Below are 13352 nucleotides of genomic sequence, written 5' to 3'. Positions count from 1 at the left end.
GCCTTTTCCAAAAACAATTTTTCATCCAGTAAATCTTCATTGAGTCTCCATCTAAGAGTGGAATTATTTTCCTTTTGAATTTTCATTATCAAAGAGTTATGATCTGATAGTGTTCTGGGATTTATTTCTATTTTTTAAACTTTTATTTCAATTTCTTTTGAAATCCAAACTGCATCCAGTCTTGCACTACTCTCATGAACATGAGAGAAGAACGTGAACTGTTTATCAAACATATGTTTCACTCTCCAAATATCTACTAAGTTTAATGTTCTCGTCATGTCAAAAAAGATTTTTGGCAACCTTCCTTCCTTAGTATCTTTCTCCTGATGGTTCTATCTTTTTCTAATGACGGCACTCCATTTAAATCTCCCATTAATATCAATTTCTCATTGGCAAATTCCAACAGTTCTGTTTCTAATTTTTGGTAAAACTCTGATTTGTTTTCGTTTGGTGCATAGATTACTATCAAAATTATATTTTCTCATTGAACTTTAATTTGTACTATTATAGTTCTCCCTTTTAATCTTTTTGAATCAGTTTGGGTTCAAGTGCAGGTTTTATGTAAAAAACTACTCTGCGCTTTTTAGTTGTGTCTGCTGAAATGAAATCCATACCAGGCTTTTTATTGATCAAAATTCTCTTATGCTTTTTTGCAATGTGGGTTTCCTGAAGATAGATTACATCTAAATTTTGCTTAAGAAGTACATGTTCAATCCTATTGCTTTTTCTTTTATCATTCAGCCCGTTTACATTCCAGTTTAGTATTTTAAGATTTGCCATTGTCAAATTTGCTTAAAATATCTTTCTCTCTGCCAACTGCTCCCTCAAGATGCTCAGTGGGCTTGGCCCTCCATTGTCAGCCTTTATATTTTTCTCCTGCAAGTGAAGGAGACTCCTTCCAGGAATTCCCATTTGCATTTTATATCTGCTTTCCTGAGAGCTGTTGTCAAAAGCCTTTACTTTTATCTCCTAATTCTCAATTTAAAAGGGATTTCCCGGAATATGTCCACTATTTTACCTTCAACCTGGAGGCCTTCTTCATATATATATATATATATATATATATATATATATATATATATGGATTGCATCCTTCACTCTCTTTGTGACAAAAGTCACTATACGGTCTCCAGGCTGATTTCTCTGTCTGGATGCTTTAGTCCGGATTCTGAAACAATTCTGAATTAATTCATCCATCCCTGTTTGTCCCTCCCCCATCCAATCTGCTAAAATTTTACTTACATACGCAGCCAGGCCTTGTTCTTTTTCATTTTCTGGTAGGGATCTTATTCAACCATGTTAGCTGCAAGTGTTACCTCTTTCCCACTGGAGTGCTCGGGGCTGAAAATTTCAACTGCTGAGCCCACCAGCTATACAACTATGTCAGACCTTAAATACTTACATTACTTATATCTGAAGAAGTGTGCATACACACGAAAGCTCATACCAAAATAAAAACTTAGTTGGTCTTTAAGGTGCTACTGAAGGAATTTTTTAATTTTGTTTCGACTCAGACCAACACGGCTACCTACCTGTAACTATTACTTATATTACTTATGCTACTTAAAGTAATTTTAAAAACAAATCTAAACAGTAATAGCTTAGTGCATATAATAAACAATACAGAAAGGGAAAAGGGAGAGAGAGAAAAGAACTAATTACACAAAGTATATTAGTGGAGAGATCTTCCTCATTGTGGTTGTATACATCCAGTTTTTTAAAAATAATTTTAAGTTCTGGTATTGAAAAGTTATTCTCAACTTTTAAAATTGTAAATTTGTAATCCAGTCAATCTTGGTGCTTATTGTAATCCCAATTTGGTTTTTGCTGACTAGAAGCAAAAAGAAAAATAGCAAGAATAATCAACATATCGTTATAATCCAAATGAGCAACAAATATGACCAAAGAAAAATGCTGCACCCTGGTCTCCACCAATTGATTAAAATTCCACTTTAAAAGATTTTGAACTGTTTGAGCGGTCAATAGGCAGCATTCCTCCAGCAGCTCCACCTTTCTATCAATTAGTATTTGTGCCTCTATTATGGGAATAGTAGCCTGGTCCTTCTCATTTATTCCTAGGTATATCTCTTCAACTGTTTTTCCATGTAAAGAGCTGAGGAAGGTTTTGGGAGGAGATATGTGTTTTTGAGGTAGCAGGTAATTATCTAGATTACTCTGTTTGAAACCAAGGGACTCTGAGTCAGTTTCCATATCATGACATCTGGGTATTTTAGTTCTTCTCATCGCTAGATTATTCTTAAATCAATGAGATCAGACTTCTAAATAGAGTGATAAAGTGATAAAGTTCTAAGTCGCAATCTCATTCAATTCTCATTCAGTCCTGGCTGGGCTGCTGCAAAGAGGAGCTTAAAACCGGGTCTGACTAGAGCACTCCTTTGAAGTAATTTTTTCCTCTTCTCCGTTTGTTAAAATAACTGAGAGGTTTGGGGGTCCACGAAGTTAGAGGTGGTGGGAGAAATTTATGGGTTTCTGGATTTGTAGTTTTGAGGGTTAAAAGCCTTAAATTTTGGAGGTTAGAAGTCCATTAAAAGTCCTTAACGATCCTTGGAATAAGTTTATCGCCTTAAAAAAAAACTTCAGCTATTCCAGGCACTCTGCCCCCCTTGGGTTACCCCCAAGTTTGGCTGAGTGTTCTCCTGATTAGCTTCAGCTCCAATTGTGGAATTCCAAGGTGATTCTTACTTTCAAACGCTCAATCTATCCTTAATAAAGCTGTGCACTTCCCATTCTCAAAAGTTCAGTAATTCAAGTTCAGTTAAATCAATCACGTTCCAGCAGAAGGGAGATCTTTAAAGTATCTCTAAGTTGCGGTTTGAAAGGCTTAAAATTCCTCCCGGGGGCTCTATACGAATGCTCTTAGAATCATAGAATCATAGAGTTGGAAGAGACCACAAGGACCATCCAGTCCAACCCCCTGCCAAGCAGGAAACACCATCAAAGCATTATTGACATATGGCTGTCAAGCCTCTGCTTAAAGACCTCCAAAGAAGGAGACTCCACCACACTTCTTGGCAGCAAATTCCACTGTCGAACAGCTCTTACTGTCAGGAAGTTCTTCCTAATGTTTAGGTGGAAGCTTCTTTCTTGTAGTTTGAATCCATTGCTCCGTGTCCGCTTCTCTGGAGCAGCAGAAAACAACCTTTCACCCTCGTCTATATGACATCCTTTTATATATTTGAACATGGCCATCATATCACCCCTTAACCTTCTCTTCTCCAGGCTAAACATACCCAGCTCCCTAAGCCGTTTCTCATAAAGCACTGTTTCCAAGCCTTTGACCATTTTGGTTGCCCTCTTCTGGACATGTTCCAGCTTGTCAGTATCCTTCTTGAACTGTGGTGCCCAGAACTGGACACAGTACTCCAGGTCAGGTCTGACCAGAGCATAATACAGTGGTACTATTACTTCCCTTGATCTAGATGCTAAACTCCTATTGATGCAGCCCAGAATTGCATTGGCTTTTTGAGCTGCTGCATCACACTGTTGACTCATGTCAAGTCTGTGGTCTACCAAGACTCCTAGATCCTTTTCACATGTACTGATTTCGAGCCAGGTATCTCCCATCCTGTATTTGTGCCTTTCATTTTTTTTGCCCAAGTGTAGTACTTTACATTTCTCCTTGTTAAAATTCATCTTGTTTGCTTTGGCCCAGTTGTCTAATCTGTTAAGGTCATTCTGAAGTGTGATTCTGTCCTCTGGGGTATTAGCCACCCCTCCCAATTTGGTGTCGTCTGCAAACTTGCTCAGCATGCCCTCAAGCCCATCATCCAAGTCATTGATGAAGATGTTCAATACGACTGGGCCCAAGACAGAACCCTGTGGCACTTCATTAGTCACTTCTCTCCAAAATGAAGAGGAGCCATTGATGAGCACACTTACAAATCCGCTGAATGGTAGTATTATCTAGCCCGCATTTTACCACCTTCTTTACAAAAATATCATGGGGCACCTTGTCAAAGGCCTTGCTGAAATCAAGATAGGCTATATCCACAGCATTCCCTTCATCTACCAGGCTTGTAATTCTGCCAAAAAAATGAGATCAGATTAGTCTGACATGACTTATTTTTCAGAAACCCATGCTGACTTTTAGTGATCACAGCATTCCTTTCTAGGTGCTCACAGACCGATTGCTTAATGATCTGCTCTAGAATCTTTCCTGGTATTGATGTCAGGCTGACTGGGCGGTAATTGTTTGGGTCCTCCCTTTCCCCCTTTTTGAAAATAGGGACAACATTTGCCCTCCTCCAGTCTGCTGGGACTTCGCCTGTTCTCCAGGAATTTTCAAAGATTATTGCCAGTTGTTCTGAAATCACCTCTGCCAGTTCTTTTAATACTCTTGGATGTAGTTCATCTGGCCCTGGAGACTTGAATACATCTAAACTAGCCAAGTATTCTTGTACTACCTCCTTACTTGTTCGGGGCTGTGTTTCCCCTGCTGAATCATCTGCTCCATATTCTTCAGGTCGGGCATTCTTTTCTTTTTTGGAGAAGACTGAGGCAAGGAAGGCATTGAGGAGTTCTGCCCTTTCTCTGTCCCCTGTTCGCATTTCACCATCTTCTCCTCTAAGTAACCCCACTGTTTCCTTGTTCTTCCTTTTGCTACGGACATACCTATAAAAGTCCTTTTTGTTGCTTTTAACCTCTCTTGCAAGCCTGAGTTCATTCTGTGCTTGTTGCTTCTCCCACTTTCTGGACAATGAAATTGTCTGCAAGGCCAGTGAGGAATCTGTTCGACCTTATGCTCTTGGCTGAGTTTGACACCCAACAAATATCAGGATAGTTGAAATCCCCCATTACTACTATCTCACTTCCATTTGAATGCTTGGCCATCAGTTCCAGGAAGGCATCATCTGTGTACTCAGTTTGGCTTGGGGATCTATAGTAAACTCCCATAATGAGATCACTGTTATTTTTCTCTCCCTTAATTTTGACCCAGATACTCTCAATTTGGCTTTGAAGTTTTAAATCCTGGATCTCTTCACAGGTATACACATCCCTGACATATAACACTACTCCTCCTCCTTTCCTGTTTGGTCTATTTCCCCGAAATAGATTGTATCCCTCATCCCACCAGGTTTCAGTGATGCCTATTATGTTGTATATAGTTTGCTGTACCAAGAGCTCAAGTTCATCTTGTTTATTTCCCATGCTCTGTGCATTATTATACAGACATTGAAGACCATTGATCATTCCCCCGTGTCTCTTCTCATTCACAAATCTCCACTGTAGAGCCCGACCTTCAGAGAACAGAAGCTGACTTCCTTTTTAGTTTCTGTTTTAATCCAAATTGTTAATTGCATCCCAGATATTCTTTTATAATTTATTGTTGTAATGTTACCTTGTTTGGAAGATCTGTTTCTCTTTGGTGGCGGCTTGAGACTTCCTTTTTAGTTTCTGTTTTCATCCAAATTGTTAATTGCATCCCATATATTCTTTTATAATTTATTGTTGTAATGTTACCTTGTTTGGAAGATCTGTTTCTCTTTGGTGGCAGCTTGAGACTGGCTGCCAAGCGCGATGTTGCTTTGAGTGGACTCAAGTCGCGGGATTCCCCCCCCCCCCCGTTCACTGCCATAGACAGCTGTGGGTCACAGGGAGGTTGCGGCAAGTTACCTCACTCTGCTGGATCCCCTTGACGTCCCACTCTTCTGTGGGATTTGGGGGGGGTTGTTGAGCCCAAAACACTCTCCCCCACAGCCCAGAGCAGCCCCAAACCGGTTGCCTTCATGAGGACAACTCAGGTGGTGCTGCCATATTCTGAACAGAAAACAGACCGGAACCTGTTTTTGCCCAGTACTGTACATACCCGTGTTTCTCTTAAAATAAGACACCGTCTTATATTTGTTGTTGTTTTGTGGAGGAGTGATTTGCTAATTGTATTATTGAGCCAAATCGGATCCTATAGTTTGCATTGCATTGCTTGCATTGTATGAATTCTGACTGTGTGGCTTAGCCCCATATCCCTGGGATGACTTGCTTAAAATGCTTGTTCTCTTTGCCTCTCTCTGTGTGCAGAAGGGTAACGTAAACAAAACAGGATGCCCAGCTAAGCTATCAAGGCCAGATGAGCTGGCCCTGCCTGGAACGCAGAAGGACTTATCAGCTGCGTAGTCTCACTCAAGGCTACTGGAAGTGCTAGCTTGACGCATAAACTGAAGGCTAAGGGTTTACGCACAGGACGTGTACTATGCGCACATTTACAGGGAGGGGAAAGGAGCCCAAAAGAAGTGTATAAAGAAGCTTTGAAATCTGTGCTTCTTTACTCCTGTCATGAGCTTGACCACCAGGAGTCTCTTAAATTTAAGAATTAAATTCTTTCTCTGGATTCAAACCCCCCCCCCCCGGTGTCATTATTGGCTATCTCTGTCTTGCCTGGGTGCAACTTAAAAGGACCCTTATCAGCAATAAGGCTACATTTTAGTCGTTTAGTTGTGTCCGACTCTTCATGACCTCATGGACCATAGCACGCCAGGCACTCCTGTCTTCCACTGCCTCCCGCAGTTTGATCAAACTCATGTTCGTAGCTTTGAGAACACTGTCCAACCATCTCGTCCTCTGTCGTCCCCTTCTCCTAGTGCCCTCAATCTTTCCCAACATCAGGGTCTTTTCCAGGGAGTCTTCTCTTCTCATGAGGTGGCCAAAGTACTGGAGCCTCAGCTTCACGATCTGTCCTTCCAGTGAGCGCTCAGGGCTGATTTCCTTAAGAATGGATAGGTTTGATCTTCTAGCAGTCCATGGGACTCTCAAGAGTCTCCTCCAGCACCGGTCTTATATTTATTTTTCCTTAAAAAAACACACTATGGCTTATTTTAAGGGGATGTATTATTATTATTATTATTATTATTATTATTATTATTATTATTATCATTATTAAGTATGGTACAGCAATCTACATTTATTCAATTATAATTCTGTGTTCGCTTATTCCCTAATTGGTAGCAGTCTTAAACCTTACTACCGTGTTTCTCCTATTTTAAGACGTAGCCATAAAATAAGACGTAGCAGGATTTTCAAGCATTTGAGAAATATAAGCCACACCCCAAAAATAAGCCTTACTGATAGGCACAGTTTGGGAGGGCACCAAGGAAGAGTTGAGGCTAGACGCGGCGCCTCCCTTAAGACGGCCCTGGATAGAGCTCCTGAGGGTGGCCAGCCTCGCTACCACCACCCCCGCCACTGTTGCTACCCCGAACGCTCTTCGTCCCCCTGTTGTTATTTTAGTTAGCTTAGTTTTTGCACACCTGCCGCGTTCGGAGAGCGAGAGAGAGTTTTTCTCTCTGCTGAAGCGGGGCCTCCCCCTGCTCCCTCTTCCGAAACCTCCGAGCCGGGTCCGAAGCATGGTGGTAGCGGCTGAGGCGGTGGGTGAGCTTGTCAGGGGGCTGTGAAGGGAGGACACGAAGGCGGAGGGAAGCCCCCAGTGCCGCTGCCAGGGATGTGCAGTGCCCCAGGAAAATGGCGGAGGCAGAGGCGGTGTGAATCCAAGCTACGGGAGCAGCAGCCATGCAGCTGACAGACACGCAAGCCGCGTCGCCGGCGTGCTGGGTCCTTTCCTTTCAGTGAGTGCCGGCCGGCGGCTCCCGGGCCTGAGATTCTGCCTTGCGCTGGGGCTGCCAAGGAGCCTTGTGAGGGAGGAAAGGAGGCAGAGGCGAAGCCGGAACCACCGCCTCCTCCTCTTCTCACTGCAGCATCTCCCGGGTCCCGCACACTGAAGCGCAGGTAGTGCAAGGGGAAGCGGCGGCTGTGGGCGCAGCAGTTGCCGCCTGTCTTCCGGAGAGCGCACGTGTGCAGAAAGGGGCGTGGTTGGCTGCTTGGTGGGTACCAGCAGCTTGCTCGCCCAGAAGCCTGCTCTATTCTGCAAGGCAGGTTTGGCTGAGGAGGGAAGCGGCTCTCCCATCCCGCTGGCTCCAGTCGTGTCCCCACCACCACACCGCACCATTTGTGTTGCTGTGCTGTCCCTCTCCGTGCAGTTTGGCACTGAGCGCTCTCTCTCCCTGTCCCCCTGTTGTTATTTTAGTTTTGGCATGCCTGTCGCGTTCAGAGAGCTAGAGAGAGTTTTTATCTCTGCTGAAGCAGGACCTCCCCCCCCCGCTCCCTCTTCCGAAACCTTTCACGTCCACCTTTCTTGCAATCAAAAGGCCGAGGAAAGGGGGAAATGCTTCTGATGACAAGAATTGAGATGGATCCTACTGTGAGCTTAGTGAGGCTTAGTTGAAGTTACAGTGTTTCTCACATTTTAAGACACCGCCTTATATTAATTTTACTGGGGGTGTCTTATTTTTTTAAAATTACCTCCTCTTCCTGCTGCAGCTTGGCGCCCGGAACTGGCTGCTGCGCTGCTGGGCGCTTTGTTGGCGCTTCAGCAGGGCACGCTGCTGGGTCCCGTCGCTGGGTCGGGGCTCCAAGCGGTGCACCCTGCGGCTCTTGCCGTCCCGGCGTCGGGTTGGAGCTCAACAAAGCGCGCGCTGCTGCCCTTGCCGGGTCCTGCTGGGTCGGGAGCCGTTTCCCTTCGGTAGTTTCCCTTCCTTAGAATTAATTTTCTTTTTTATTCTGTCCATATCTGGTGAGACCACCTGTCCCTCACACCACCCCATTCAAATTTCCCAGCAAAATAATTTTCTAGTCCATAAACTCAAACATTTTCCCTTCTAGTTCTAGTTTTCTCTCCTTTGGTGCATAGATTCCCACAATCACCATTTTTTTCTCCCTGGGACATCACCTGAACAACTATCACTCTTCCTTTTTCATCCTTAATTAACTATTTCAGCTCCAATTTGGTATTTGCAATGTAGTACTACCCCTCTTTTCTTTTTCTTATCTGATGAAATAAAGTCCATGCCCAATCTTAGGTTAATTAAAACTCTCTTATGTTTTCTCGCCACATGAGTCTCTTGCAAACATATTATATCCAAATTTTGTTTCTTTAACACATATTCTATTTTTTTCTTTTTATCATTTAGTCCATTTACATTCCACATTAAAATTTTCATCTCCATCTTCCTGTAATTTTTAAATTTATCATAAAAAATTAAATACAAATTCAATCTTCTTGTGCATTATTTTCATCTTTATTTTATCCACCACAGCCTCCAACCACTCCTTCAATTCTTCCCCTGGTTCAGGTCTCTTCCCTCCTCATTCTTTTTGATATCTTCTCCAAAACTTAACTGCTTCTGCCGGGTCTCTGCATCTGTGCTTTCCCCCTTTATATTTGAATGTGATACCTTCAGGAAATCCCCATCTATAGGGGATCTTGTTGTTGTTTAACGCCTCCATCATAAATTTATAATTGGTTCTTCAGAATTCTCGCTGGGATTTCTTTCAAAATTATTATTTAAGGGTTATCTATTTGTAGATCTTTTTCATAATTCAACTGTAAGATTCCATCTTTTAATGTTATTGGGTTAAACATGATCAAATAGTCTCCTGGCCATTCCCCCCCCTTTGTGTAACTAGATTTGACCCTAAATATATTGTCTATTCCCTGTTCCATCTCTTCCTTCTCCATCTCCATCCATTCAACTAGAGAAGTTATTACTTTAATCCTAATACTCTCGTCCTTATCTTCTGGAATGCCCTTCAATCTCAAAATCAATTCCTTCTGTTTCATCTCCAGAATTGCTATGGAGACCAAAGAGGCTATCTGAATTGTTTTTAAATCATGTGTTACCTGTCTAATTTGATCTTGTTCCTTCCTTAATTCTTTGTTTTCTTCTTTAGTTTTTTTAGACATACCCTCAAGACTCTTGTGTTTTTTTCTTTAAGTCCTGTACTGATTTTTCCAAAACTGTTGTTTTTGTTGACAGTTCTTTTATATGTCCAGATATGCCCTCCATCTTTCCATCCATTTTCTCCAATTTTGTCTCAGTTCCCTAATGTCCTTCTTCAGATCTAAAATTAAATCTGCAATTCCCGTCTTCTGATCTGTATCCTGAGCAGATCCTCTTCTTCCTTGAGTTGGTGTAGTTGTTGAACTTCCTGCCGCAGACGGTGGTTTATTTGCTGCCATATTTATTTTTTATTCCTATTTCCTTTATCATTATTGTCCTGTGTTGTTTTTTCCAACCTCAATACTTCACCTCCTATCTCCCCTCCCTATATCTAATGAATGAGATAGCTAGGTATGGAGGAGGAAATTCAACTGGATCTCCAGGTGGCTCCCCTATTCTTTCTCTCCTTCCCCTTCCCCCTCATCAATGTCAGCCTTTGGCTCAGACTGCTTTTTTAACTTCTCAGTCTGTCTTCTCAGCCTGTAGATAAGGAAGCCTGTTCTCAAAACATTTTTGTTTTCCCGACCAAAGTCCTGGATGTTAATTGTAATCCACAAGGGGGGTAGAAGGGGGGGGGAGAGAGATTCAGTTGAACAAAACCGGTAAATATAAGGAAAATTAAAAAACGGTAAAAGTAATCCAATCTATCAAACAGGAAATATACAAAATATTATCTTTAGTTCTTCTAGGCCTAATCTAATCACCCCAATCACTGGGAAATGGGGTAAGTGGAGGTATCTCCATCAAACAGGGCAACGTATTACCAGAAACAAAACAAAAGGGAAAATAGTATTTCAACTCCCAATTGAGTCTAATCCACTTTTTGCCAATTCTCCATCAGGGTTCCGCAGGAAAAAGGAAACAATGTTTTACACTGACACATAGAGACCATAGCTTCGCCACACAGTTTCAACCTTATATCCATTGTTTTAAAAGTAATTTTCTGTCGGCTATTCTAATAAAAGTCACCATTCATTTCACTCCACTTATAATAGAGGGATAGGTAAGGACAATGTCTCTCTCTCGCTCTCTTTTTAATACTTTTGTTCGGCAAGGGCTCCCGTAGAAATCAGAGCCAAGATTAAAATGTCCTCTTTACCAGGAGGTGGGATTCTCTTCTGTCCTTGCACACCATAGCTATAATTCTTCCACTCTTTTCAGTCCTCCTCTACTTTATCCAGTCTTTACTGCAAAAGTTAGCTGGATCTTTACCAATTATAAAGTTCCTTTTAATGTTACCACCACTTGTAAATTGTCCCCATGCAGGGCAGCTTACACCGGGAAGGGGTGGACCTCCTTAAATTTTCTCCTTTGCAGCACCCAATTATTCCGCTTTCCAATTAAGTCCAATTAAAATTGTTTTATGCAATACTGGCTTTAAATTAAATGGAAAAGGTTACCGCATCCAGGCCGGAGTTTGAGGCTTCTCATCAGGGGGTTGACGGTGTTTTTCTTAATGTCACATCTCGATCCCATCCCCTCACACACCTTTCGGCTTGGAGGGGGCAGGCAGGAGGGTTTGCTTCTGGCGCTGCTGGAAACTTCTGCACTCAAATTTCCTTTTGAGCTTCTTTTGCGGTGCACAGCGCCCTTGTTCTCTCCCCCCAACCCCTCTTGATGATAAAGCCTTTCCTGGAGGTTAAGGCTCTTCACTCCGTCACCCTCTGTGGTTCCCCCAGAAGTTGGGGTGGGGTGGGGATTTCATCATGTGGCATCCCTGCTGTGGACTAAAGTAGTGTAGCTGAGCCACAGGTTTGTCACCTCGGAGAGTACTAGGCCTCTAAGGGTGCTGGTTGAAGCTGATGGGAGTGAGGAGTGCATGGCATTTGGTGGGACATTCCTGCACCCCTACCCTCAAGGCACCCATGAGGCAAGGTGAGGCAACTGCCTCAGGTGGCGGGATCCCCAGGAGCAACAGGTCGTGATGTAGATATTTATTCACACTTATTCCTGATGCAAATCTTCACTCTCACTTTCTTCCCTGGCGGGGAGCGGAGCACCAATTTGTGGTTCACCTCAGGTGCCAAAATGTATTGGACCCGCTCAAGGGTGTCTTTAGTCTGGCTTCCCCACAACATCATACCACCTTTGGCATGGTTTTCTGTGCTATGGAAGCTTTTTCTCTACTGCCTCTTGCCCACAGGCAGGCCAGCGGCATCAAGTCCTTCAGCAGCTGCAGTATAAAAGATTTCCGGAATTTTCTGGAGTCTGGAGCATCACAGTGCCTCTTGAACAAGCCACGCATGGATCTCATGTACAGAGCCCCCTACTGCGGAAACAAAGTGGTGGAAGACGGGGAGCAGTGTGACTGTGGCACAGCAAAGGTTTGTTAGAAAGTAAGGGGCAGAGAAGCCAGAAAGAAGAAGAAATAAAGGAGAGCTAATGGCGACTTAAATAAGCCACATCTGTGCCTTCTCAGTGGTGGCCCCCTGTTTGTGGAATGCAGTTTTAGTGAGGGCCTCAATCTCCCACATTATTAACTTTTAGTAGAAATTTTAAAACATTCCTCCTGTTCACCCAGATATTTGATCGCTGAAATATCTTTTGGGCCAAAGCAAACAAGATGAATTTTAACAAGGAGAAATGTAAGGTACTACACTGGGCAAAAAAAATGAAAGGCACCAATACAGGATGGGTGACACCTGGCTTGAGAGCAGTACATGTGAAAAGGATCTAGGAGTCTTGGTAGACCACAAACTTGACATGAGTCAACAGTGTGATGCAGCAGCTAAAAAAGCCAGTGCAATTCTGGGCTCCATCAATAGGAGTATAGCATCTAGATCAGGGGTCCCCAGACTACGGCCCGGGGGCCGGATGCGGCCCAATTGGCCTGCCAATCCGGCCCGCGACGACGCCCGCCGCCCGCTCTTACGGCGCGCAGCGTGGCAGCGCTCTTCCGGGTCGGGAAAAAAGCGGCGAAAATCCGTTGTGCGCATGCGTATGGGCCTCTCCCGACCCAGAAGAGGTCATTTCTGGTGCACTTCCGGGTTGGGGGAGGCCCATACGCATGCGCACAACAGATTTTCGGCACTTTTTCCACCCTGGAAGCGCGCCGGCGCGCACTCCCCCGCCCGCCGGCCCGCACAGGCGCACGCTCCCCCGTCCTCCGGCCCGCCGCGCGATCGGCACGGTGGGAACCGGCCCAAACGCCGGTAAGTCTGGGGACCCCTGATCTAGATGAAGGGAAGTAATAGTGCTACTGTATTCTGCTCTGGTCCTCACCTGGAATACTGTGTCCAGTTCTGGGCTCCATAGTTCAAGAAGGTAAGTCTGGGGACCCCTGATCTAGATGAAGGGAAGTAATAGTGCTACTGTATTCTGCTCTGGTCCTCACCTGGAATACTGTGTCCAGTTCTGGGCTCCATAGTTCAAGAAGGACACTGACAAGCTGGAATGTGTCCAGAAGAGGGCAACCAAAATGGTCAAAGGCCTGGAAACGATGCCTTATGAGTAATGGCTTAGGGAGCTGGGTATGTTTAGCCTGGAGAAGAGAAGGTTAAGGGGTGATATGATAGCCATGTTCAAATCTATAAAAGGATGTCATATGGAGGAGGGAGAAAGGTT

At 43.8% G+C, this 13352-nt stretch overlaps 1 protein-coding gene across 12 annotated transcripts in view; it reads left to right on the top strand.

Annotated features, from left to right (window-relative positions):
• The window catches only part of LOC118096848 (disintegrin and metalloproteinase domain-containing protein 2), a 74783-nt gene that overhangs the window by 19366 nt on the left and 42065 nt on the right, over positions 1 to 13352 (top strand). For 11 of the 12 annotated variants that reach the window (XM_035139127.2, XM_060268474.1, XM_060268473.1 and 8 more), the window contains one exon: positions 11932 to 12112. The exons of the other annotated variant lie outside the window; for it this stretch is intronic. In XM_035139127.2, coding sequence (XP_034995018.1) covers positions 11932 to 12112 — 181 coding nt within the window. The remainder of the gene's footprint in view (positions 1 to 11931; positions 12113 to 13352) is intronic. 12 annotated transcript variants of the gene reach the window in all.

The sequence above is a fragment of the Zootoca vivipara genome, chromosome 15 (genome assembly GCF_963506605.1).
Source record: "Zootoca vivipara chromosome 15, rZooViv1.1, whole genome shotgun sequence".
In the NCBI taxonomy this organism is placed as follows: domain Eukaryota; kingdom Metazoa; phylum Chordata; class Lepidosauria; order Squamata; family Lacertidae; genus Zootoca; species Zootoca vivipara.
The sequence above is the reverse complement of the archived record's forward strand: the minus strand, read 5'-3'. Positions and strand labels throughout refer to the sequence as shown.